This window comes from Silene latifolia, chromosome 11, assembly GCF_048544455.1.
Source record: "Silene latifolia isolate original U9 population chromosome 11, ASM4854445v1, whole genome shotgun sequence".
Taxonomy (NCBI): Eukaryota; Viridiplantae; Streptophyta; class Magnoliopsida; order Caryophyllales; family Caryophyllaceae; genus Silene; species Silene latifolia.
The window spans coordinates 42,280,983-42,308,774 of record NC_133536.1 but is presented as its reverse complement, the minus strand read 5'-3'; the positions used below and the strand labels follow the sequence as shown (position 1 = coordinate 42,308,774).

At 41.7% G+C, this 27,792-nt stretch overlaps 1 protein-coding gene across 1 annotated transcript; it reads left to right on the top strand.

The window, feature by feature from the left end:
- Window positions 1-5,365: 5,365 nt before the first annotated feature.
- Window positions 5,366-27,792, top strand: LOC141613295 (protein FAR1-RELATED SEQUENCE 5-like). Its single transcript, XM_074432031.1, has 7 exons — window positions 5,366-5,578; window positions 6,800-6,895; window positions 6,978-7,046; window positions 24,064-24,082; window positions 24,448-24,995; window positions 25,806-26,840; window positions 27,268-27,792. Exons 1-7 carry the CDS (start codon window positions 5,366-5,368, stop codon window positions 27,790-27,792), a joined length of 2,505 nt encoding a protein of 834 aa, XP_074288132.1.

Here is a 27,792-nt window from a genome sequence, read left to right as displayed (position 1 = left end):
TATGAGGTAAGATGCCCTCTTGCAAGGCAAGGTGGGGCTTGCCAAAATGGCAATACATCCAAGCATTAAGCACACAAAATAAGTAATTGATACATCTACAAAAGAATAGCTACTTTCCTCATCTAAGTGGCGGAAATCATATACAAGGGAAGCAATTTAAGGGTACACACTCCATCATAGATATTGTTTATCCAAACTATTAAGTCTAAAAGGATACCAACAAATCACCTTCAAGTTGTGTCAAACTAGGGTACTTTTATCCTCAATCGCTAAATGCTTTTGTCAAGAGTAAGCTGCCTATGGTGTTAGAAACACTGTAGGATCGCGAAATTCCCCCTCTTTCCTAGACAAGAAGAAGGATCGTCCCCTTTCCACCATGCAACATATAAGATCAATGGATAAAAGGGATCAAGATGTTTTGAGTTTCACATTTGTAGTTTGCTTTTTGATTTGTTTTTCCCTCCAATTTCTAGTGGTATTTGACTTTTTGAGAACATTTCTTTTGCCACTTTTGATGTTTGGCATTTTGATACTTGGCAAATTTTTCAATCTTTGCATTTTTGAACAATTTTCAAAGTAACCTCATTTTGTAGCAAGGGTGCTTTTATTAAAGCATAGGAGTTTATTTTTTTACTCCTCTTTTCTTTGATGCAATTTGTGCAAACTTTTTGATTTTCATTTTGGTACTTGAACTCAATTTGGAGATTTTTTTGTGCCCATTCCCTTTTTGTTGACAAGATGATAGAAGTGTAAGCGCGGTTGCATGGCTTCAAAGGTCACCATGGAATAAACGGTAGCCAATGCGTTATCACACCATAAGGTACTCTTGACTAGGCCTTAGTCCATGGGTCAAAAGATACTAGTATGACACATCCTAGAGTGTTTTGAGAGTATTCTAGCAAACAAAGTCTCAAGGAGAAAAATTCTCTACAAGAGCCTTATATTCACTTGCCAAGTTTCCCAAATAGACATTTTCACAATATTTTCTACCATGGAAACTACATGCCATGATCCAACTATCATATATATATACAACATAATGCATATGTTTCTATCAACTATTATGCCACATGAACTAAATGCCAACTACTGACAACACATTGGTTCATACCACATCAATCAAAAGATAGCCACATTGTCATTAACATATAAAAAGGCGGAAGAAGATTTGGAAAGATCATACCATGCAGTCTTCTATTTCCTACATGCCTCGAATGTGGCATAGTCGACCCAATGGGATAAGAGTGACAAACAAACAAACAAATATATACAATATATACAATTTTACACTACAAAGGAAAGAACATGTTTTTGGAATTTTTAAATTTTCAAATTTTTATGGATTTTGTTTTTATGAAATTAAAGAACATATTTTTGAGATTTTTCAAAAATTTTCAATTTTTATGTATTATGGAATAAAATTCCCATCCCCCACTTTATTTTGGACATTGTCCTCAATGTACATGTAGGAGTAGGAATGAAAAAGAAATACATGTTTTTGGATTTTTGATTTTATGGAAATGAAGTACAAATGCAATGATATGATATGAATGAATGCATGCTCTAACTAAATGCAATTTTATATGACATATATAACAAATGAATGCAATCAAAACTACACTAGATGATGCATGCTCTATGTAAATTCTTAGGTCACTTATGATCAAATCTCCCCAAACTGATTTAAGCACTATTTCTAGTGTAGGAGAAATGATGTTGGGTCATTAGTGATTATGCATGAACTGATGTCTATATGCAACTAACTAAATGAATCATGTGAGATATATTACAATGCAATTGTACTATATGAACTAACTAATGTAGATGCAATATGAAATATTTCACAAATGCAAGCTAAATGTATATGTATATAACTAAATGCAAGTGTAAATGTAATGCAAAGTCAAAGGATAGGATATCTTACAAATGGTGGTTTGAGGGAGGACTCCACCAAACTTATTCCTTGTTGCCATGGTTATTGATGTTGTGCATGTTGCTCCATGCTCTCAATAACAGGTCAAAGGCTTGGGCACAATCCTCAAATAAGCAAAGATAGAGCTATGGGCACTTTAAAATGGAATAGAGCCAATCCTCCACAAGAGATTTTTCATTGAAATTTTGTTGATCTCCCATCATTTGGAGAACCATATTTTGAATGTCAAATTCACGTTCATCTTTTTGTTGTGGGTGGGTGTGAGAGTGGTTGTATTGTGGCATTTGGAATTCATTGTAAAGGGGGTATTTGGAGGGTGATTGTTGTGGATAATGGGTGTGGTGGTTTTGGTGGGGAAAGTTGGGGTAGTAGTTAGGATTTTCATTATATGTGTAGTAAGGTAGGTTTGTATTGACTTTCTCCTCAAACTTCCCATAACCATTGTAGTCATAGTCAAAAGATCCACCACATACTCCATATGTCAAGTCTTGAGCCATCATCATACCTAAGACAAGGAAACAACTACAACCAAGGAAACTACACAAAAACGGTAAGAACGAACCTTGAGGAACAAGTTCCTCAAGATTAAAGCAGAAGGAACGAAATTCCCAAGGAACCAAAGATCCTTAAGAAGAAGCACAACTAAAACTAGACAAAAGAACGATTCAAATACATAACACCATCCCCGGCAACGGCACCATTTTGATGGCGAGCGAGTCGTTGTTCACTCCATCAAACACATTTATATTTCTTAACAAAGAACTAGTTAGTGGTTAAGTCGAGGTCGATCCACGGGACGGTCTGCTTTGGGTTCTAAGTCTATCTATCTCAATTTATGCTAGTGTCACAATTGATTTGGGTTGGAGTTGGTGAGTCTAAACTAATAGAACTAATAAAGTAAAACAAACAATAAATTAAGAGATTTAAACAATTAATAAAGATACTAGGATGTCACGGGATCATAAGGGAATCGCGGTAAGATAGCATAAATGAGTTATGTAGATGCAAGAAATTTATTATTGTTGGAATTAAGTTAGTTCATATCATATAATTCATAAGAAGATTTGGGCCCCGGAGCCGAGTCATTTGTGACTTTACAACACCTACAAGTCGAATTAGTTCTTCCTATTTAACTACATGCATGATAAACCAAATCCTAGGGAAACTTACGTCTCGGAGCCGAGTCGGTTAAGACTTTACAACACCTAAAAGTCGACTTGGGTTTTCCCTATTCAACACTATGCATGGTCTAATAAGGCTTGAGTTGGTTTATATCTTACAAGCCTCATTGAAAAGATAAGGGATGGTAAAAAAATGCAAGGTTTCATAATCTAGCATTTCATCAAACATAACATGTGTATAAATTGAAGAACAATAAGCAAGCATTTATATGAACTCGTTAAGCATAAATCTATCCCATGATTAACTCCCCTAATCCCCCACTAATCCTAGTTAAGTAACTACTCACTTATTATCATGGAAAACACGTCATCAATGGTGTCCATCATCACAACAAGTATAAACTTGATAAAAGAGTCAAGAAATAAGAAATAAAGAGTAAAGAGTAAAGGAATTATACCAAACTTAAGATGAACAATTGGAAAGGAAAGAATAATAGAAGAAAACTTGATTGATTGATGAAGAGTTGTCAATTCTCCAATAATAACCCAATAATCTTCAATTACCCAATAACAAACTTGAACAATAATAAAGGAAAGATTAATGTGGAATGATTGAGATTAATCTATTCTAATCTACTCCTAATCTAATCTAAGGAAGGTTTGCCTCCACTGAGAGGGCTTGATTTAATCTAAGAAAACTTGGTTATTAGCTAGGTAATACAATGGAGTATATATAGTGGTACATCATTAGGTTAAGTAAGGGTAGATTAGTAAATAACAATGCTTAAGTGTTGAATAGAGCTTTGCAAGTCCCGAGGGAAATGCCCGGATCATGTAGCAACTCCCAAGGAAATCCACGCATATTGGCTTGAAGCACAGCTTTTCCTATGAGGGGATCTGCTCGGACCGGACATTGGGACGCCTGGATCCTGGTCTGGGATGCTCGTCCTGAGCTCGGGACGCTCGGATCCTGGGATAGGGTACTTCTCCATTCTTGACTGCCTAACAATCCGCTCGTCCTAAGTCCGGGATGCCCGGCCTGGGTCTGGGACAATCATCTTGAGTCTGGGATGCCCGGATTGAGTCTGGGACTCCCGGATTGCGTTCGGGACACGCGGATCCTGGAACTACTTGTCTATTTGAGCTCGGATTGTAAAACAGACGTCATTTCCTCATCCAGACTCCTATTGGAGTGATTCAAAAGCCTAGACCACTTGATTTTTCAACGCTGTTTCATTTAGAATATTTTCAGAGCCAAACAAGCAACTCTTTGTTTGGTTTCGAGCAATTTCTTCTTGTAATGGCTTCCTTCTCGTCATCCTTGCTTTTAAGCCTATGATCCTTCTATATACTCTTCATTCCTACATCCTTGGTCATCATTCTTGCCTTCTATTCATACTAGTCCATTTAAGATCATAAAAAAGCTTCCGAATATACACGAGAGACGGAAATTCCGCCTCATTATCTTCTTTCCTACAAGACATATACAATGCAATAGGAAAGCAAAATAGGAAGGAATTGGCGGATAAAATGGTCATGAAATGGTCATGAAATGCTATATTAGTATGCAAAATGGGTTCAATTAAGGGACTAAATGTGCGCAATTAAGAGTTACATCAGAGGGCTCAGACAGAGTCTGAGGCCAGTACCTCTGGGAGGAGGTTTTATACTGGGAGGAGGGGTCCTCGGCCCTCTAGATGGGGGCTTCAGAACATTGAGAGGGTCATTGAGAGGCCTCCTCCTCGTCCCTTGGAGTCTTTCGAGGGGAAAAGAAGGAGAGTGGAGATGGAGACGGATGACGTCTTTATCGAGAACTAGGAGGCAAGACGGGTTACAGTCCCACGTGGGTTGAACTTGTGGGCGGCGCCTGCTTGGGCCTAGGGCTTTGACGGTAGCCAGTTGTTGTTACGGCTAGACCCTCACATCTCTTACCATGCACATGAGGGCTTGGTGAGCTTGCTGCTTTGTTGAGCTTTTGTTGTTTTTGTTGTTTCAGACCTGAATAAGTGTTCTGATGCTGTTTTTTTTTTCCAATTTCAGGAGATTGCTACCATGCGAACTTTCTCAGGATTCCCGACTTGCATGGGACTTTACGACGTTCTTCGGGCCGGTACGAGGGCGTTGATAGAGAGATCGGCTATGGGGCTGCCTTGTGCGAGATTCAGAGGGCTTCGATTAGGTCGAACCTGTTTCTGATTCGCGCCATGTTAGACCGTTATTGGGACACGACGTCGTCGTTCCACATGGAGTTCGGGAGGTCGGTGTCACCTTGGAGGACTTTGCCATGATATCGGGCCTTCCCTGTGGTAAAATGCATGTTGAGTTTCCGGAGACACCGGAGATAGTGTATTTCGCCATGGTCACGGGTTTGATCGGTAATGTTTTTCCTGCACCGAATGACATCACTCCTTTCCTGATTGCGAACTCCTATGTGAGGGACCACTTTAGGGGGAGAGTGGCTGGCTTTATTCCGGCGCCGTTGGCGAATCCAGAGGCTGAGGCTGAGGCACTTCTTGGGTACCACGTACTTTGGTGACAAGGGTGAGCGCTTGTCGACCAAGGTACTTCCTCTGCTTGCTGACGTGGACGCCCTGGGTCAGTACGACTAGCTGACGCCGGCTTTGGCGAGTTTTACCCGTTACTTGCTCGCGGCGATTCGTTCGGAGGTGATGGGGGATGGGAGTTCTCTCGCTTTGGTTGGTCCCGGACTCATCTTGGAGGTAGGAGCATTTTTGTGGATTTTTTGTTTTGATTTTGATTTTAATTTTGATTTTTGATTGATTTTTGAGTTTTGGCAATTTTGAAAAAAAACACTGGCCGATTTGTGGTTGCTGTGTTTTGTTGAAGGCTTGGGTATTTGCTTACTTTGACCCCCTGCGCCCGAAGATGACGGGTGACGTGCCTTCGGCTTACCCTGATGTGATGGGTTGGACGGTGGCTCGGAAGAAGTCGACTAACAAGGGCTGTAGGCGTCGGGTGAACGCTCTTTGAGTTGGTGACGTAAGTCGCTGCTTCTTATCTAATTTGTTTTGTAGAAAAGGATAGAAATAGGATGAGTAATAGCTCAGAAAGCCCCCGGTTAGTTTATTAGCTTTGCCTTGAGTGCAGTTTATCGGGTGGCTTTATGGGCACTACATAAGCGTACTGGCTACTGTCAGGGAGCGTCTGCAACCTCATAGTTGCCATTGCTTGTATCTCGAGACGGAGATCGAGCCGGTTTGGTACCTGGCGAGCATTTAGCTCGTCAGTGTTTCAGTGAGACCTTTGTGGTGCCGGTCGATCCGCCTAGGGTGTTGTTCCAGGAGTCGACGGCGGATGAGGTTGAGGAGCACCTCCACCGGCGTGGGGGTGAGGAGCTGTTGTTACGAGAGACTACGACACCTTCCGCTTGTCAAGGTTTGCCTGATACCCGATCGAGGTATGTTTTCTTCTGTTCTTCATTTTCATTGCCTCTTTTTGGGCTTTGGTGGAAGAGTTTGTTACCTTCGACTTGGATTCCTGTTGTAGGGTGTCGACACGCTCATGAGGACCCAACCCTCATCTTTCCCGACATAGACCACCTTCTAGGGGTCGGGTGGTGATGAGTTACAGCTGTGTCTGCTAGAGCCTGCGACTGCTGAGGTGACCGACACTGGCATAAAGTAGAGGTTGGCAGTTCCGAGGGTGAGTTTCTGATTTGAATACTCCTCTTTGTTTGTATTTTGCCTTGCATTTTTGTCGTGTTGAAAGGCTTTTCTGGTTACAGGTGTCAACAGTTAGTTATCAGGCTTTGTGGCGGATGGCTAACCGGTGGAGGGCACTTACTGGTGACCTGGCTGTGAGGGAGTCTCGGCTTGCACATGTACTTTTTGTTGGTTATTTTTGTGTGTTTTTGTGTTGCATTTCACGTTTTAGATCTTAATGACCCGTATTGTGTTCTGTAGGGCACTGCGGATTCGGCGGAGCTTGCTCGGGCCCGTGATGAGTTGGACGCAGCGAGGTCGATGATCCAGGCATAGGAGCTGGGGGTCATCAGTCGGGACCAGGAGCTGAAGCGTCGCGAGGATGGGTTGCGGAGCCCAAATGCGAGGATTGCCTCTCTTAGGGCTCAGGTTGCTGGGGCGGAGGAGCCTTGCATCATGATGGTGTACAAGACGTTGGAGAGTTCTCCTGAGAGGGGGACCGAGCAGGAGGTGGTGTCTGCTTTGCCCGCGACTCCTCGTGAGACCGAGACTGGTCCACCAGGAGGCGTTGAGTAGTTGTAGCTGTTTGCACGTGTTTTGGACTTTTGTTTTTATACATTTTGCGTGAGGCGGTTTATGTATATGTGTTTTTGGATTGTATTTTATTTTGTTTGGATTTTTTTGTGTTGTGTTTCGGAGAAGCACGCTCAGCAGCTGATTCCCCTTTGCTTTCCATTTGTTCCTTCATCGTTAGTGTAGAAAACAGGCAACATGTAGTACGTATGCACACACGTAATCACGCAAAAGCATTTGATGAAAACAAAAATAACCACGATGACTCGAAGTTAAAATTGAAATCGAAAAGAAATTTTGAAAATTCCGCGACCAGTCGTCACGTTTGGATTTTCAAGTTAAATTGATTTGAAATTTTGAGCAATTAACTCGTGTTTGAATTAAATTGCATCGAATTTTGCTAAAAATTGATTTGTAACTCGAAAAAACTAAAACTCAATCCGTCACAGATGAATTTTAAAAGAGATTTTGCGAGTGTATTTGATTTGATATTTGTGAAATCAAGAATCGGATTTGCAAGAGTTTGTTAATTTTTGAAGAAAATTGACGTCGTGTTATCAATTCTCGATTTTTGTGAAGAAAGCGAAAAATTTTTTGGAATTTTCGACTGACATGTAAATGATCCGTCGCGGATCGGGGCGACTAGCCCTTCCCCCCTAAAAAAAGAAGAAAAAAAACCCCGTATGTTTAAAGTTGCGTCATGGAAACCGTGTCGGATTTCGTGAAATGTGAAAACAAGGAAATGTGATTATGAGAAAATACAAATATTTCCGAATAGGCCCGAAGAGGCGCGAACCTCGAGGCCAGAAATTCTAGGTGTCAGGAAGAAACACAACTTCATAAGGACAAATCAAGGTACGGATCCTGATGACCAACCCAAAGAGGCGCGAGGCCATAGGCGATGGAAGTGAGCTTTCTCTTTTTTCGGAAAAAAGCACTGATTGTTTTGTATAAATTGGGATGTTTGTGCTCCATTGTTTCATCATCCGGAACATGAAAAACTTCTCTACGAAAACCTTTCTTCTTCTCCCACAAAATAATTCATGGATGCTTTCGAAAATAGGTTGCGACATTGGAGTCGGGATTTGTCGCCTCCTGAGAAGTATCAACTCGTTGTAATGGGAGTTGGTCAATTGTTGGTGCTTCGTCAAGTCAATGTGGAATCCTCGTTCCTTGAAGCATGCTCTCGGTTTTGGGATTCGAAACATGATGTTTTTGTCTTCCCGAAAGGTGAAATTTGTCCTCTTACCGAAGAAGTGGGCGCCATTGGTGGATGGCCTGGTTGTACTCCGGTGCTTCCTCCGACTCGATTGTGTTACAAAGAGAAGTTTCGTTCAATGTTGGGCTTGTCAACGAGCCAAGTGAACTCTGTCCTTTCTCCCCATGGTGTGGATATGTTGGCTCTTATCAACATTTTCTCTAATCGGTTGGATGTTAATGTCTCGGCGGTGGCTATAAGAAGGGCTCTTGCCTTTTTCCTAGTGCATGCATACCTCCTTATCGATGCCTTGAAGAAGGAGGGGTCTAGATGGTATGGTTGTATGACCCTTGTGCATATAGTTGAGCACATGGAGCATGGTTGAGATCCATCATGGTTGGTGCTTGGCGAGATCATTCAAGCTTTGGATAAGAAGGGCTATTGTGGAGAAGCCCCTACGTCCGGATCTCCAAGGATCCTCCAAGTGTGGTTCTTGGAGAGGCTAAGGTATGTAAAGCCTCCGGCCATTCTTCTTCTTACTCCTTCCGTCACCTTACTATGAGGAAGAAGTTGTACTCGGATAGTTTTGCATCCACCGAGGCCTATTGGACCTCGATATTGGTGGGAGAGGGTGGTCCTCATATCCGTTGGGTGGTGCTATGGTGGCACTTGAGGTCCTTCACGGGGTTGTCCGCTTTGACCGCTAGTTCTTGTTCTTTGATGGTGGTGGGCTTGAAGGCTGCTTCCTTCATTTATCTTGAAAGGCTTATGAGGCAAATGGGGCGTCAACAAAACGTCGCAGCTCATGATACTCTCTTCCAAGAGAGTTTTTTTCGGAACTCCGAGCTTGTGGAGGTCTTCGAATGGTGGTGGGCCACTCGGCCGATTTGGGAGGTACCAAACCCCGTTGCCATGCCATGGGTGACTCCCGCTTATGTCAAGTGGTCAAGAGCCCAAACCTTGGAGGAAATGTCCAAATCTCGAAAGGACGAGGTTGTCGACTTGAAGTATAGAGAGGTTGGCAAGGCCAACCGTGCCTTCTTTGATGATTTTGTCGATGGAGCTAGCCCGGATGTAATGAGGCCAACAAAGAGGAGAAGCTCGGGTCCCAAAGAGTTAATGGGCCGTGTATGGGCTTGGCTTGGGCCGAGTGTGGGGTCTTGCAAGAGACCGGAGGCCGTCGCGGTTGTAGATCCATTGAGGATCCGTTCCGAAGAGGAAGTCCATGCTAGGCGGGCCAACAAGAAGAACAGAGGGAAGATGTACCCCGAGGGAAAAGGCAACGGTAGAATGGAAGAATAAAGACCTCCATTTTACTATTACGTTGTATTAGTGTTTGTGTATTTTTATTATGTTGTACTAGCTACGTATTGTGTATTTTGTGCTAGTTTTACTATGTGAGATGTCTTAGTCGACATCCTAGCTTTGACAAGTTGTAGACTTGCTTAGTTTTATTGTTGTCAAATTTGTAATCCTTCTCATTATTAATTAAATAAGAGGATTGCTTGTGTTAAAAGAAGTGACTGCTTGTTTCTTCCATCCATTTTGTAAAGGTAATTCGGTTTGAATTATCCTAAACATTGCACATGTGAAAGGGAATTTTTGTGGGAAGGGAGAAAGGCTTCTTTTTTTGTATTTTTGTGGGAAAGGGAATGTTTTTCCCTTTTTTTTTTGAAGTTGATATGGGTGGTGTTGTTTTTTTTTTTTGTGTGTGTGGGGATGGTTGTATCCTTCTTGTGTAAGAAAGGATTGCCTACGTATCCACCTGAGAAAGTGAAATCAAACCATGATCGTAGTTTGAAAGTTTGTTAATTTTATTTGGGTTTTGTGGTTGTATCCTTCTTGTGTAAGAAAGGACTGTCTACGTATCCACCTGAGAAGGTGAAATCAAACCATGCTCGTAGTTCAGTTTTTTTGTTTGAGTGCAATTGGATGTTGCCTTTAACAATCAAAGGTTGTTTTGAAACATGGCAAGGTGCCATAACTTAGACCCGGTAAAACATGCAATTTCAAATCATAACGCGTTGAGGAACTTGACTTGAAAGGCATATTATGGTCTCTAGTTGTGAGACTAGGGCAAGGTTTGTGGTTACTAGGGTTCAAGGGTAGTATTTCTTGAGTTGGACTAGGTTGGTCGGGTTTGTGAAATCCTCCCCCTTTATGTCACTCAGTCTCACTGCGCCTCCCGAAAGTATTTTCTTGACCAGGTATGGCCCGACCCAATTGGGCTTGAATATTCCCCTCGGATCGACAGGTAGTGTTGCTCGAACCGACTTGAGGACCAAGTCTCCTTCTTTGATGTTCCTGGGTTTGACCTTTTTGTTAAATGCCCATTGTATACGTCGTTGGTATATCTGGACGTTGTGCAAGGCGTTGAGTCCCCGCTTGTCTAGAAGCGTGAGTTATTTGAACCTTCGACAAGTCCATTCCGCCTCAGGAACTTGACTCTCCAGTAGGATGCGTAGAGATGGGACCTCCAACTCTACTGGTTGAACTGCCTCCATGCCGCATACTAGGTAGAAGGGTGTGGCTCCGGTTGGTGTTCGAATGGAGGTTCGATATCGTCAAAGTTAGAATGGGAGTTTACTCGGCTAATCGCAGTAATTATCTTTAATCTTTCTGATGATGGTGACAAGAGTTTTGTTTGTTGCCTCTACCGCCCCGTTGCTTTGGGAACAATAGGGAGATGATCGATGACGCTTGATTTTGTATTTGTCCAACAAGGCCTGTGTTTCCGCCCAGAAGTCAGAGCCTTGGTCGCTGATGATTTCATGGGGTACACCATATCTGGAGATGATGTTGTCCTGGATGAACTTGGCCACTTGTTTGGCGGTCAAGACTGCATAGGACTGGGCTTCCACCCATTTGGTAAAGTAGTCGATTGCGACGAGGACGAAGCAATGTCCTTTGGTGCCTATCGGGTTGCAACTGAAGTGGAATATCAATCCCCAATTTGGCGACTGAAGTCGAATATCAGTCCCAATTTGGCGACTGTTATCCGTCGCCCGCTTTAAAAATTACAGTCGCCAAATTTAGCGACTTTGATCCGTCGCCAAATGCGACTAAACCTTACTACCAAATGCGGGCGACTGTCCTTAGTCGCCGAATTTTTAATGGCGACTGAGAACACTCGCCTTTCTTAGTCGCCCTTGTCGTGATTTCTTGTAGTGTTTACTTTCCCGATGATGTCGATGCTCCAGGTCGAGAAAGGCCAGTGTGATGTCATGGTGTACAAAAGGGATGATTGTATGTGTTGTATGTTGGCAAAGATTTGGCAATTGTGGCAATGTTTGACGTAGTCTCTGCAATCGGCTTCCATGGTGGTCTTGTAGTAGCCTAATCGCGTGGTTTTTCGGGCTAGCATCATTGCGCTCATGTGAGGGCCGCATTCTCCGTCGTGGACCTCTTCCATGACTTTTTTGGCTTTGTGGTGATCGACGCAAAGGAGAAGGATCCCTTAGGGTGTTCTTTTGTATAGTTGTTATTGGTTTATCACGAATTGTGATGCAAGTAAACGGATGGCTCTTTGTCCTCTTGTATCAGGTTGGGAGGGAATTCCTTTTTGATTTTGTAATTGAGGACGACTTGGTACCAAGGTTCGACATGGTTCTCCTCGTTGTTGTTGATGGCGCAGATGTGAGCTGGTTCGCTCCTTCTCTCGACACATAGGGGCATCGATGTCATGTTGTCTGGTATGTTGACGAGCGCGGCAAGTTTTGCTAGGACATCAACAAATTGATTTTCCTCTCGTGGCAGGTGGAAGGAGTCGACTTGGTCGAAGAATTTGGCCTCTTGATTGATTTTTGCTTGGTAGGGTGCTAAGCTGTCGTTTCGGATTTTCCATGATCCGGACACCTGATTGATGATGAGTGAGGAATCGCCGTGGACCCTCAACTTCTTAATGCCAAGTGTTATGACTGGTTGTAGGCCGATGAGGCATGCTTCGTATTCGGCGGTATTGTTGGTGACGCTGAAGTCTAGCTTGACAGAGATCGGAACATGTTCTCCTTCCGGTGATATTAGAAAGATTCCAACCCCGAAGCCTCTCAAGTTCGTTGCACCGTCGAAGTATAGGTCCTATGCGTCGGTGTCGGCATAAAGGATGTCTTGGTCAGGAAGTGACCATGTGTCGGTCGTTGGGTCCTCGTTGACGGGGTTTTCTGCTAGGAAATCGGCGACTGCCCTTCCCTTGAAAACCTTGAGGGGTATGGTCAAATTAAGATAACATGAGTGTCCATGTAGACAACCTTCTGTTTAGTACAGGTTTTTTGAAGAGGTATTTGACCGGGTCCATCTTGGAGTAGATGTGAACCGTGTACCTGGGCATGTAGTGTCGCAACTTCTTTGTTGACCAGACTAGGGCAAGGTATGTCTTTTCCGGTTAGGTGTACCTTGTCTCGTATTCGATGAACTTTTTGCAGATTAGTAGATGGCTCATTCTTCGCCATTGACTGTTTGTACTAGCATGTCTCCCATGGCCGTGTTGGTGATAGTCAGGTATAGGGATAAGGGAATTGCTTGTTGAGGTGGCATGAGGACAGGAGGTTTGGATAGGATTTCCTTTATCTCGTCGAAGGCCTTTTGACAGTCGTCGTCCCAATTAGTGTGATCGGAGGCGCGAAGTTTCTTGAAGATTGGATCACAAATCAAAGTGAGCTTGGCTATGAAGCGGCTGATGTATTTGACTTGACCGAGAAATCCTTGAATCTCCTTCTCGTTCTCAGGCCGGGGCATTTGTTGAAGAGCTTTGATTTTGGTAGGATCAATCTCGATGCCTATTTTGCTAACGATGTGTCCCAGGAGTTTTCCGGAGGTGACCCCGAATGCACACTTCTGAGGATTTAGTCTCATGTTATATTTCTGAAGGCGAGCGAAGAATTTCCGAAAGGCGTTTATGTGGCCGTCCCGCTCTTTTCATTTGAAGATCATGTCATCGACATATACTTCCACCTCCTTGTGCATCATGTCATGTAGAAGCGTGGTGGCGATTCTTTGGTAGGTTGTTCCGGCAATGATTAGACCGAAGGGCATGACAATGTAGTAGTATATACCCCACTGTGTAGTGAATGCAGTCTTGTGCACATCTTCCTCAGCCATTTTGATCTGGTTGTACCCAGCATACCCGTCCATGAATGATAATAGGGCGTGCTCGGCGGTGTTATCCACCAGGATGTCGACATGTGGCCGAGGGAAGTCGCCTTTTGGACTTGCTTTGTTCAGGTCCCTGAAGTCGACGCAAACCCGAATTCTCCCGTCTTTCTTCGGTATAGGAACTATGTTGGCCACCCAGTCCGAGTATTCAAACACTTTGATTAATCCGGCTTTGAACTGTTTGTTTACCTCTTCCTTAATTTTCAAGGCCCATTTAGGGCGCATACGGCGCAACTTTTGTTTCACGGGCTTAGGTCCGGGTTTGATGGGTATCTTGTGTTCTGCAATCTCCCTGTCGATCCTAGGCATGTCTTTGTAGGACCAAGCAAATACGTCCTTGTATTCGTGTAGGAGGTTGATGAACAGCTGTCTTTCTGAGGGGTCAAGGATGGTTCCTAACCTAAGTTCTTGAGGTGTGTTATCGGTCCCTACGTTAATAGGTTCGGTCTCCTCGAAGATGGGGGGTCCTATCTTCTCGTTTGTCAAGTTCTTTGTCTAGGTGAAGTGGGTAGTCACTCAAGTCAAATTCCTCATGTTCATTCAGAATTGCATTGCAGTTAAATTGAGACGAGTCATAAACAAAATTAACGTTCACTAAGTCGACTTGAGCAAAAAGCTCGGATAGGACAGACATCTCATAGGCAGTTAGCGGCGACACATCAGAGGAGGTGACCCCTGGAACAAGCTCCAGGTTGCTACCTTCCATGGGAGTGGGGATAACCTTAGTTGAATCGGCCTCTGAAGCAGCCACAAGCTTGCGATAAAACAGTTGAAATGGGACCTTGACCGGGACATCAGGAGTGCTGGGAGCTAGGATAGACTCAGATTCAGACTCTTCTAGCTTCACTTTCCTCTTTGAACATATGACCTTCTCCAGTTGTGACCTTAAGAATGCGGCCTTGGCGATCGGTCCATTTGACAGTTTTTCTCGAGCCTTGTGTAGTTTTCTCTGGGTCAGTATCAGAGATTAAGTCGGTGGGATCGAATTGGTTATCCTTTAGGGCAATGTTGATGATGTCCTCATAGCCGAGGTGCTTGATATTGTCTTCCTCGAAGAGGAGACCGACGACTTGTCCGTCGAGGCATGGTGTCGACTCAAATTTGGTCGACGCAGCTTTGGTGTTGTCGGGGATGAAGTAGCAGTCTTGGAAGACTTCTACACCCGAGTGCTTGACCTTAGCTACGGAGTCATAGATTAGCTCGGGAAAGCCGTTGGGACGAAGTATGCATTAAGAGTCAAATGTAGAGACGGAGGATGACTCCGTGCTTTTTGCGCTTCCGTATTAGGAGGTTCATCTCCTAGATGTCTTCATCGGTAGGCTCATAGCCTAACCCGAAGGGTATATTGGGGACCTTGTCCTGTTTCATAGGAGGCAAGGTGCTGTTCAGCGGATTGAGAGGGAAGCCCGGAAATTAACCCTGGCGCATCAGAATGCGGTTGACTGTGAGGTTGTAGAATGAGTCACAATCAAAAGGTGCTGATTCATCGGTTAGGGCATTCACAGCTTGAAATCCCCACATTTCACTTTCGTCTTCCTCAATGACCTGAGAGGCTATTCCCATCTCCATGTTAGCCTTGATCGGGGAAGCGGGAATTGTGTTTGTCTTCCTCTTGAAAGGGAACCTGATTTTATGATAGAGGGTTGAGGTGACGGCCTTGACGACGTGAATGCAAGGGTGCCCCAGGAGAATGTTGAAAGAGGCATCGATGTCGACCACCGGAAAACTGGCTTGTCTTTCCAAGGGTCCAGTTGCAATGGTCAAGGTGATAAGCCCCGCAACCTTACGACGAGTGCCGTCATAGACGCGTACTCCTTGATTAGTTGGGACCAAATCAGCTTCTTTGATGCCCAGTTTGTGAGCCGTCTTGAGGGGAATGACATTGACCATAGATCCGTCATCCACTAGAACCATATGCACGTTCTTCTTGAGGCATTCTATGGTGATGTATAGGACCAGGTTATGGTTGGCTCCGAATGGAGGGATGTCTTCGTCGGAGAAGATGACCGAGTTGCTCAGGTTAGGGACATCCCTTGTCATGTGTGCTACCACTTCTTCAGGAGAGAGGAGGTAGAGGGAACCGTTAACTTTCCCAAGGCTTGTAGCAAAGCCTGCCGTTGCTCAAAGGATGTAGCAATCAGTTGCCAAATTGAACTTTCGGCCTTCGCCTTTTGCAGTTGTTTAAGGATCGAGTTTTCGGAAACCTTGGGTTGAGTGTCCATGTTAGGGATAACTTGGTCATTTGTTGTTGGAATGGTTGTTGTACTATTTGGGTTTTGATAGGGGTGTCCGGACCAAGTAAGATGACCGATCTCTTTCGCTTGTTTGCTCTTTCCTGGAACAATGTAGACATCTTCTGTGTCGTCTCTCCAAATACCGTTGGTTTCGGGATCTCGAGGGTACCTTGGAGGGGCATTCTTCGGCAGATGGTTTTTTGTAGGGGAAGTTCTTGTTGGGATAATTTTGTGGGGTTGATTATTGTGGGGTTGATTATTGTGGGGTGCATGCCAAAATGGTTGCAGGAGAAATCCTTTCTGATGAGCGTAGTTTTGGGTGCTCGGAGGACCCTCCCTCGGGCGTGGTGTTGGTGGGTTGAAAATCAACCGGTGGTAGGCGTCCTCAAGTCGGGTAATCCTTTCTGAGAGACTGGCTATGGCTTCTTCAACCTGTTCGAACATGGTGAGCATAGTTGCGGCACTGGGCACGAACATCCCGTCCGGGGTATCATTTTCAAGGCATTCACCTCGTCATCAACAGGTAGGAGGAGGTGTGAGCAATCCAAGGTTGGCTCTCATCAGAGATGACATGGATTCCCAAGGAGTTTGTTTTGTTGTTTGGTTTAGTGGGTGGAGGTAAAGGTAGTTCCCTTTTCTCGATCATATCTTGAATGGCGTGTTTCAGTTTAAAGCAGGCCTCTATGTTATGACCTTTACCCTGGTGGTATTGGCTGTAGGCATTGGGATTCTAGAAACGGGTTCTCTTGGCCTCAGACGGCTCAGGAATAGGCCCAATCGGTTGCAGTTTCCCTTGGTCCATGAGTCGTTTTAGGGCACTGGCATAGGTTGTTCCCAAGTTTGTGAATACCCTTTGAGGACGCTCAGTTTTCTTTGTGGTTGGTTCGAAGGGGTTGACCTCATCGATTTTGCTTGTTTGACCATAGGGGCGAGATCCAGTCGATATAAATCCCTGATAGCCTCTACCAGTGGTTTTGGCTAGGACACCCTTGCGGAGATCGTCTTCAATGCGGGTCCTAAGGATTTGTAGGTCCTAGGATGTTTTGATGTTTTGATATCTCAGCAGGTTGGCATAAACTGGGGGAGGCTGTTAACAAATTTCTCCACCAGAGTTGATTCACTCGGCTTACTGACCAATTGAGTGCTTACCCTCCTTCAACAGGTTAGGAATTCTGTGAACCCTTCCTTATCATTCTGAGTCAGGACCTCAAGATTGCGGGTGTTAGCTTGTATTTCGACGTTGTCGGCATATTGATTGGCAAATTCATCGGTGACTTCGTCCCAAGTAGTGAGGTTCTTGGGTTCAAGGGAATAGTACCATTGGCAGGGAATTGGTTCCAGGGATGATGGGATAATCCGGGTATAGAGTTCCTGTTTGACCCCCTTAGTAGATATATAATCCTTAAAGGCCCGAATGTGATTGAGCGGGTCCTCCACTCCCTTAAACTTGGGTCCATCAATCAAGGTAAAGTTGTCGGGCAATTGATCCCCAACAGGCTCGAATCTTTGATTGTTCTCAAGGTGGATGTTGTTACCACGGGCTAAGAGTTGTTCTTCCAAGAGCTTGAGCCTTTTCTCGGTTTCAGTTAAATGCGGAGTGTTGTGTTCTCCGGTTTCCTTATTTTCGAAGGTGTCGATACGGTTCTTGACACGGTTTAGGGTGACCTTAAGAGCGGTGAGTAGGCTGGCCAGCTGAGCAGTCGTGAGATCTTTGTTTTCATCTTTGTTGTTGGACGAAGTTGAAGACGAGGCTATGGCTTTGAGGCACAAAAATGGCTCACGTTACATCCCAATCTGACACGATTTAACGACTAAACGCATACAACACAAGAGACAGAAAGACATTTCAGACTCGACAAGACGAGGGCAACCATGTGTGGTGCCTTGGTGCTGACTTGATTTATAATGTGGCGGTGTTGACCAGATTTTGACTCGCGTTCAACGTAGTGGCGTGACACTGTTAAACGAGTCTCTTGGTGAGACGACTCATAAGTAAAGACCTATAAGTATGCTTGCTTCGACTCGATAGACACGAGGTGAAATTGGAATGGTGGACTGAAGTTTTCCAAAATAGAGCTTTTCAAAAAGATTCGCTTGTCGCTTTATAGACGGCTCCCGAAGAATAGGGATCTTCGAAAGTCGATCAGTTGAAAAGTTGTCTTAAGTTTGTTTTTAAAAGACGGTTTAAGTTCGAGTTCAGGCGGCTCGGAAAACAATGTGCTGTTCCCAAAGACGGTTATTGAAATTCAAAATTGTATGTTTTGAAAATCAAGTTTTGAAAGGTTTGAAAAGGTCTTGGGGACGGTGTATGGTCTTCGGTATTTGAAAAAGCCTCCAGAAGGGGTGTGTGCCATTCTCGGGTTTCGAAAGAGCCATCGTGTCGGCGCGAGACTGGTTAAAATCCGTGTCTTGACGCGACGATTATAACGGCATAAAAAAGGTGTTTTTGAGATGGTTGTGAAAACCAAGATTGAAAATCGTCATTATGCCGGCCTAAAAAGGCGTGCTTTTGAAATGGTTGTAGAAAATCGGGTTTGAAAATCGCCATTATGACGGCCTAAAAAGGCGTGCTTTTGAAATGGTTGTAGAAAACCGGGTTTGAGAATGGTCATTACGACGGCCTAAAAAGGCGTGCTTTTGAAATGGTTATAGAAAACCGGGTTTGAAAATCGTCATTCCAATGGCCTAAAAAGGCATGCTTTTGAAATGGTTGTAGAAAATCGAGTTTGAAAATCGTCATTACGACGACCTAAAAAGGCGTGCTTTTTTGAAATGCAATGGATGTCGAAAGACCGAGGTTTGAGACGGCCATTCTAACGGCGCAGAAGGTGTTTTTTAAGGTTTGAAATGACACGGAATGACTTATGACCACATAAGCACTCGCGGTTTCATTATATTATGCATCATGCTGACACGGATTTTGGCTTAAAAGGGTGGGTTACACACCAAGTGATCAAACCCCGATTTTCTAAAGGGATACCAATCCAAACAAAATGTGTAAGGAGGTTGCCCTAGCCTTGTGCTCGAAGGAAATGAAAGCTCTTTAACGAAACAGAATATGTAACGTCAACGGTAGGCTTGACTCAATCGGGATTCAAAACGCGGGGATGAGAAAACTCACGCCGACGAGACGAGCCAATTGGTCGAAAATGGTTAGGTTGTGGGCCCGGACAAGGAACCTGACATATGACCGTAATATCAATTAATGTATTTCAACCAAGACCTCATTCGAGTCTCACCATCTAGGGATCACAAAGACACAAGTGTCCTAGTTTTCCCCAGCGGAGTCGCCAATCTGTGGAAATGCCACCCACACGCCAAGCCAATATGTGGACTTATAGCGGTCTTATGAAAGCCACGCTCGGTGGCGTAAAAATGCTTTCGACCGGACGTTTTAGATCGGCCGGTTTTGTCTAGGCAAGGGTCTCGAAACGATGCAAGAGATGTTTGTAGTCGCCACCAAGAATTTGTGAGATGCTTGGAACCCGTTCAAATCCACTTTACACCTAGGTCAAGCAAGGGAAAAATCGGTGTTTGGCATAAGTACTAAAGATAAGGAGTCGTCCCTCTTTAGCATCTTATCTCTAGAATGACTCTCGTACGCCCTGGATAAGGTCGTCCACTATCCAATATTTTTGAGTAAGAGGTGAAGGTATGTATTGGGATGCCCTTTAATCGGACACCCAACCCCGCCCACGGTAACGGCCTCTACTGATCGATCTTGGTTAGTTAATTGCAAAAATTGATAAAACGGGTAAATGCATGAATGCGCATCCACAAGTTTGAACATAACATGTGAGCTTTCTATGTCGGTTGTTTATCCAAATATCAAGTAATTGATGTCAAGTTAGATTTAGTGTTGATTTGCATGCAAGACGGAAATTAAACATCCATTTACAGAGTTAGGTTTATAGTGCATAACATGATCCGTTTGTCTTAAAATGGCGTTTTGCAAATAATATATAAAAGGGGCAGATTTATCATCTGATCCGTCCTGTATTCAGGTTAACCGAAGTCAGTATCGTCCTAGACAAGTGCTAGAAAGGAAGTAGGGTCTGTATCAGGCAGCCTATTGAGGTGCGAGCCATTAGGCGTTACAAACAGGCATGTCCTGGTTTGAAAATTGGAAAATGGTTGGCCTGTTTAGGTGCGAGTCAGCAGACTGTCTAAGGGACGTCTTCTGACTGTTAAAATGTTTGTAAATTGGTTTGAAAATAGGGTGTTTGAACCCGTCTTGGTTTGAAAAGGTCGTTTGGACCGTTTTTGCGTTAATATGAGGAACGGGACTTGAATAATCACCATTGTATTGATGATATTCGATGTCGGGTTCAGTTTTGCAAGCTTGACATGAATAGTTTTGAAAAATGATTATGAACTAATTGTTTTAAGTTCTTTTGTTTGTAATTAGTCAATGTTTATCATTGTACTCGGGTTTAAAACCGACATGGTATGTGGAACCAAGGATGACTTTGTATTTATGACTAAGGTGCTTGTTTTGAAATGTAAGGAAATGAAATAAAAGGCTTTAAAAACCTTTTAAAACGTGATTAACCAAATATTATCACCAAAACACGGATTTAAACCGTGATGGTATGAGGAACCAAGGGTGAAAATGTTTTATGGTTAAAAGTTTATCATGAAAATGATTTGACATATTTGAAATGGTAAAAACTGATTACAAATAAGAAATGAAACACGGATTAAGGCCTGAGAGGGGATTGAGGCGCGAACCCTCCTGCTATGCAAGCAGCCCCTATCTCCGGCCGTTTTTGGCTCATCTAACCTATATTTGAATCATGTTATGCATGTTTTAGCATGTTATAGTCATAAAACAGATGAACAACATGAAAGAAGAGCATTTTAACACCCTCATACTTACATGCTAGGCTTGAGACGAGAAATCGACGAAAGTGTATCAACTTGTTTGTTCGGAAAACTCGGTTGAAAACCGTTTTAGCAATGTAAAAGAGTGTTTTGTTAAGTTTAGTGATGGTGTAGTTGGTCGAGATGGTTGGTCAAGTGATTGAATGCACGATGACGGTACCAAACAATGTGTAAGGCTTGTATTTTCGATCAGTAGGTCGAAAACACGCGTCGGTTTGTGACTTGAGAAGTCAAGTCTAGAATTTTAGGGGAGAGAAGAGGGGGCGGACACTCGCGTGAGGATTATGCTGTGTGAAGGTGGGTATTTAGAGAGATATGGGTGGTTGTGTGCGTTTTGAGCGGACGTGGCTGCATGGGCTACTCGAAGAGGCGCGAGCCATTTCGCGGGTCTTCGAGCTGTCTTGTCACTATCACGCAATTGAAATCATGATTTGTTCTAACCTATGTTTTGGATGACATGGTTTGTAAATGACCATGAAGCATTCCGGGAATACTTAACATGGAAGTTTTGAGAAGTTCGTTTTTTGTGTTTGACTCGTTGTTGGAGTCGGGATTTGAATTTTTGAGTCGGTTTTTGGTCTGGCGTCGTTTTTGTCTCTAATTAGTGTCATTGCGACCCCGTCGTCGTGCATTAAACACCCCAGGTACTTTTGAAGAGTTTTAAAATGTTTTGTTTTCGAAATCGTTTTAAGCTTTCGGATGTATAGTTGTATAAAACTGTCGATCAAACGCTTCGATTCCTAAGCATGTTTTAGTCTGATAATCATTAGGTGTTTGTTGGAGACTCGAATGATACTGGGTATCTATAGAGTCATTCTAGCGATAAGATGCTAAAAGAGGGATGAGTCCTTATCTTTAGTACCTATGTCACGCACTTCTTTGTACTTCGTTTGACCGAGGTATAAAGTGGATTCGAACGGTTTCCAAGCATCCCATAATTGCTTGGTAGTGACTCCGAACATCTCTACATTATTTTAAGACCTTCATCGAGATGAAACCGACCGATCTAAAGCGATCTAGTCGATAGCATTTCTACGTATCGGAACGTGGCTTTCAGACCGCTACATGCCACAAATTTGCAACTCCGCTGGGGAAAACAAGGACACTTGTGTCTTTTTGATCCCTAGATGGTGATACTCGAACGAGGTCTTGGTTCAAGTGCTCCATTTGATATTACGGTCATAAGCCGGATTCCTTGTCCGGGCCCACAACCTAATTTTAAATTTTTGAACATTATGGAATATATTCATGACACTCATAATATCAAAAATCATGGTTATAATTTTCGAATTTATTTCGAGAAAAATGTAGTTGCGATTTATCGGTTTTATCAAATAAAACATCTAAAGTATTCAAAAATTAATCTAATAAATTTTACAACTTTTGATCTGATAAGTGGAATATAAATGCAACCTAAAATAAGTTTCCCATGCCATGTAATTTATTTTAGCTATTTATGCTAAAATAGTCACTATTTATGTTATTTTTACTCTAAAAATTCATAAATCATGCAAAATGATTCAAGTTCATCTTAAATTTTACACACAATGAGTAAAATATGCATGTGACGACATATTAAAATTTTATGGCCTATTTCTAATTTAACTATATTTAATCATTTTACCTCCATTTAATTCATTTTTATCTCATAAAAATCATAAATAATGCAAAATAAATCAAATTTATACGAAATTTTACATACAATAAGTAAAATATGCATGTGAAGTCATATAAAATTTCAAGGTCAGAGACTATGTTTAACTGTTTTTAGTATTTTAAATACCATTTTAGCCATTAAAATATAATAAAATTACTAAAAATCATTAAAATGAGCAATAAAATACCATAAATCACAAAAATGACCTAAATACATTTTAGGACCATAATATAAAACATGCATTAAGATTTCGTTGCTTTATCTAATAAATCACAAATTTTTAGTTTTAATTAAGTTACTAATAACTCGAAAAAAATATAAATCGATTATGCATGCAACATCTTATGCTCTGATACCAATTATTAGGTTCATATACCTATTATTAGACTCTTCCAATAGCGATTTAATCAACATATTAAATTTGTCATAGTGGATCTAGTGCATGCATAACGAAATAAAAGAATAAAGAAGGAAAAACAATGTTCCTTACATTGTTCTATGGCTCGAAATGGGCACAAGTAAGGTCTCCTACCTTCACTTGTTCTTGAGCTATTATAAGTATTAGGATGATCATCCAAGACTCTATATTAGGAGCCCCCCTTTGGTTGCACCCAAGATTTAACCCAAAAATTACTACTAATGTTAACTAGATATTATGTAGTAATGAACCCTTAATTATTACTAATATCTCAAAACACGAAAATGACCTGTACAACACCTACTCGATCGAATGCCACACCCACTCGATCTAGTTGGGGTCACTCGATCGAGTTGCCCACTTACTCGATCGAGTGCCTCGACTCCAGAACCTTACCAGAAAGCACCCAAAAACGTACTCGATCGAGCCACCTCCTTACTCGATCGAGTTAACCCCACTAAATCGAGTGCCCAAACTTGCTCGATCGAGTGCCCAAAAACAGACTACTGCCCAGAAACGAAAAACTACCTACTCGATCGAGTCACATCCACTCGATTGAGTCACTCACCAACTCGATCGAGTCATGCTGACTCATATACTACCCGCATGCTCAACTCAACACCTCCACCTAACTCTCTTACACACAAAACGACAATCATGCATACTTTTTATATATATATATATATATATATATATATATATATATATATATATATATATATATATATATATATATATATATATATATATATATATATATAGAGAGAGAGAGAGAGAGAGAGAGAGAGAGATAGGTTCAGATGAGTCCTTAGTTTTGGTTGAGTCCATAAGTCCTATTTTCAAACCTAGGATTAAGTTGGATGGATGGTGGAGATTAAGTGGACAAAAGTAGGCATTAATTATAAAAAAAAAAAAAAGGTGTGAGGGCTTAGTTTTCCAACGCTGTCCACGTTTTTCAAGCATTGTTTAATGCTCTAACTAAATAATAATTAGGGTATGTATCACGTTGTTTCAAGCTTTCATTACCTTCAAACATTCATCTTCCTTTCTATCTTTTTTTTTTTTCAGTTTATTCTTTCATCTTCTTCTTTGTTACAATTTTAAAAAAATAACAGGTTCTTGAGCTTTGTATTTGTGACCGATTTTGCATGCAAATTTGAAAGAGAGAATATAGTGTCTTTTTTTAAGCACTTCAGCTTCTTTTGGTTATTGATTTCATGGATGAAATGCAGATTGTACAAGTGAACAATGGTAAGTTTACTGGTATTCAACAATTTTTTTTTTTTGTTAAAGCATAATTGGAAGATGAGAAGTCGGACGAAATTTTTGTGTAAAGTTATATGAAACTGTTTTTATATGATAAGTCAGACGCATGATTTATTGTCTATTGAAGTTATTTGTTTCCAGGAATATTATTGTGTTCTATTTAACTTATGGTGAAAGGAATTTGTAAGGTCAGTTTAAAAGGCAATTTTTTTGTGTAAAAATTTGTTGAAGTTACATACTTTACGTGGCACAGTTTTGTTTTACGGCGGTAGAGTTACAATATTATTGATGAGTTTTTTATGGGTTTTGTTATTGGTGAAATAATAAATGGTTTTTTTGTATTTTTACAGTGGAAGAATGTTGTGAGGATGTTGAAAATGTAGGGGAAGAGGAATTCTCTAAAGTATTGCAAGGTGTAGGGGAGGATGAATTTTGTAGGATAGTGGAAAGCCAATTTATGCCATATGTAGGACAACAATTCGATTCCATAGAAGAAGCTGTTCAATTCTATAAGACGTACGCGCTGGCCTGTGGATTTGATGTGCGTAAATACACAACGAAGAAGTGGCGTGACGGAACTATTAGATCGAAACTCCTAGTATGTAACCGAGAGGGGTTCATGTATGCAAAGAAGGTGGGCAAATCCAAAGATGTTGTAGTTGGTGGAAGCACACAGGAGGTGGAAGAGAGTGGAGATAAACAAAGAAGGAAAACTAAAGTGAGGAGGGTTGGATGCAAAGCTAGGGTTAGATTGTTCTTGATGAACGGCCTTCTAGTAGTTGATCAATTTCATGCGGGACACAGTCACGAGATTGTGGAATTTAAAGATAGGGAATTTCAGAAACTGTCAAGGCGGTTACACAAATATCACAAGGGGCTCATTGTCTGTAACTCAAGGGTTAGTACTTTTAGTTGTATTAGTTAATTAATTTGTTTGTTAGAGTTACATATTTGTAGTATTAAATTACAATAGTCATAGTTAAAGTTTCAGGTTAGCTGTTATGAAAAAAAGAACTGAAGTTACAGTACTACTGAAGTAAAATTTGTTATGATTGATAAAGTTACAAATTTGATAAATTGTAATTGTTAAAATTATTGTTTTGCTGTAATGTTAAAACGTGTAGTAAAGTTACAGTAATTGTGTAGTAAAATGACAGTTGTTAGGGGTTAAGTTACACTTTGATTGCTAAGTCTAAAAAGTAGTTAAAGTTACAGTAATTGTAGAGTAAAATTAGAATAGTCATAGTTATAGTTACATGTTAGGTTTTTTTGAAAAACTTAAGTGAAGTTACAGTACTAGTGATGTAAAATCACAATTGTCATTGTTGAAGTTATATTTTTGCTTTAATGTTAAAAGTTGTAGTAAAGTTACAGTTCTTCAGAAGTAAAATGACAACAGTCAGGGGTTAAGTTACATGTTAAATGTTATGTGAAGAAATTAACAAAAGTTACAGTGTTTCTGAAGTAAAATTACAGTTGTCATTGCTAAAGTTATAATGAAGCTGAAATGTGAGAAAAATGACATAAAATTACATATGAATGACATTGAAGAATGTTAAGCATGACAAAGAGATTACACTAAAAATTTTGCATTGTTTTTGAGCACTTGAATCTAGTAGTTTTATTAGAGTTACACTACTTATCATTACAGTTATACTATTGAGTGTTTAAGTTACAGTAATTGAACTGACATTGAGATTAACTGCAGCTGAAGATAGGTGCAACAAAGACATACAAAATGTGCAAGGAACATGTTAATGGGTTTCAGAATATAGGAGCGAGTGTAACCGACTTCAAGAATTTTCACAGAGACGTAAAGTGCTACATTAATGACAAGGATGGTCAATTGTTCATAGACCGTTTTAAGAACATGGAAGAAACGCGTGATGATTTCTTTTTCGATTATGAGGTAGATGTTGATGGGAGCCTGATCAGGGCAATATGGGCGGATGGAGTTGGTAGAAGAAACTACTCGGTATATGGTGATGCTGTGTCTTTCGACCCGACATACTCAACAAACAAGTACGACATGGTTTTTACACCTTTCACAGGTGTTGATAATCATAAAAGATCGGTAACATTTGCGGGTGCATTGATTTTTAGGGAGAAGGATGAGTATTTTGATTGGGTTTTCAGCCGGTTTTTGGTTGCGATGGGTGGTAAGGAACCAGAGTATATTATAACAGACCAAGACCCAGGAATTATATCACCTGTTCAGCACATATTCAAGACGGCTAGGCACCGTTTTTGCATGTGGCACATCATGAACAAGGTACCTGTGAAATACGGGGGCAACGCGAAAGATTTTACAGATTTCACGAAGAAGTTGAATGCCATAGTGTGGGACGAAAGCATTGAACCAGATGAGTTTGACATGCGTTGGTGTGAGATAATGAAGGAACATGGAGTTGGTCCCGAACGTGACTGGTTTGAGGAAGTGTACAAGAAAAGAAGGCAGTGGGTGATGGCCCATTGTAGGGACTTAAATATGGGGAGTGTTATGAGGACAACGCAGAGATCCGAGAGCGAAAACAGTTTGTTTAAGAAATTTGAGAATAATTCGGGAACGTTAGTCGAGTTCTGGTCGCGGTATGAGAGTGCTATAGACCAGCAAAGACACACACAAAAAAAGCTTGACAATGAGAACAGGCAGACATCACCGAAATTAGCAACTCGGTTGCCAATAGAGAGCCACGGGGCAAGAGTGTATACACATGTGGTATTCGATGTGTTCCAAGAGGAGGTAATTAGATCAACAACCGGACTTAGTAATCGGGGATCCAACGAGAGAAATGGTGTCGAGGTGACAAACCGGAAAGATGGAATGACGGGAAGAGTCTACGACATTCAGTAAAAACCAGGTATTAATTAATATATTTGTCTCCTTAAAATTTTACTATCATAGTTTAGAACTTTTGTTCAATTAATTTGTAACTTAAGTGATAAATAATGTAATTAAAACAGGATAACTTATTGTATTGTTGAAATATTGTGTTTACTGAAGTTTTACTTTAGTTTTACTGGATGACGACACCATATTGAATTAACTTTGTTTTTTCTTTGTGCGTCAACAAGGAACACATGAGGCGACATGCACGTGTAGAATGTTCGAACGTTCTGGAATACTTTGTAGACACATAATTTCGGTTTACTCAGGTAATGGTGTGAAGGAAATACCGGATGCTTACGTGGCTAGAAGATGGACAAAGGATGCAGTCGGCTACGCGTCTGATGTAAAGGATATTATTGATGGGAAAGAAATTGAAATGACAAAGTTGTGGTCAGAAGTTTATGAAACAGTTGGATTATTGAGAGATAGGGATAAGACTAATGTAGAGAGGTTGGGCATTTTAATTCGGGAGTTTAAAGAAGAGTTAAGACCATCATTGGACGAGTTGACGAAGGAACAAGAAATAGAACAGTTACTTGGATGTAAGCCTATCGAGAAAATTACAATACTTCCTCCTAAGCAGGCGAAAAACAAGGGGAATGGAAAAATAATGTTGTCGACGAAGAGTAAAGTTGCTGCAAAAAATGCTAAACCAAAGAGGATGTGCAACAACTGTAAGCAAATGGCACACCATGACAAGAGAAATTGCCCCAACCCGTTTGCAGAGCGTCCACCGATTTCAGTTCAATCTTCTTCAGAGGAGAGTGAGAATGAGGCAGAAGAAGAAGAAGAGGACTGGGAGTAG

What these genes read in the sequence shown, in the direction of transcription:
- LOC141613295 (XM_074432031.1), top strand. Translation starts at nt 5,366, where the DNA reads ATGCATGTTGAGTTTCCGGAGACACCGGAGATAGTGTATTTCGCCATG. An exon ending in AGGCACTTCTTGGGTACCAC is followed by an intron (nt 5,579 to 6,799) that starts GTACTTTGGTGA and finishes TTCTGGTTACAG; the next exon opens with GTGTCAACAGTTAGTTATCA. An exon ending in GGGAGTCTCGGCTTGCACAT is followed by an intron (nt 6,896 to 6,977) that starts GTACTTTTTGTT and finishes TGTGTTCTGTAG; the next exon opens with GGCACTGCGGATTCGGCGGA.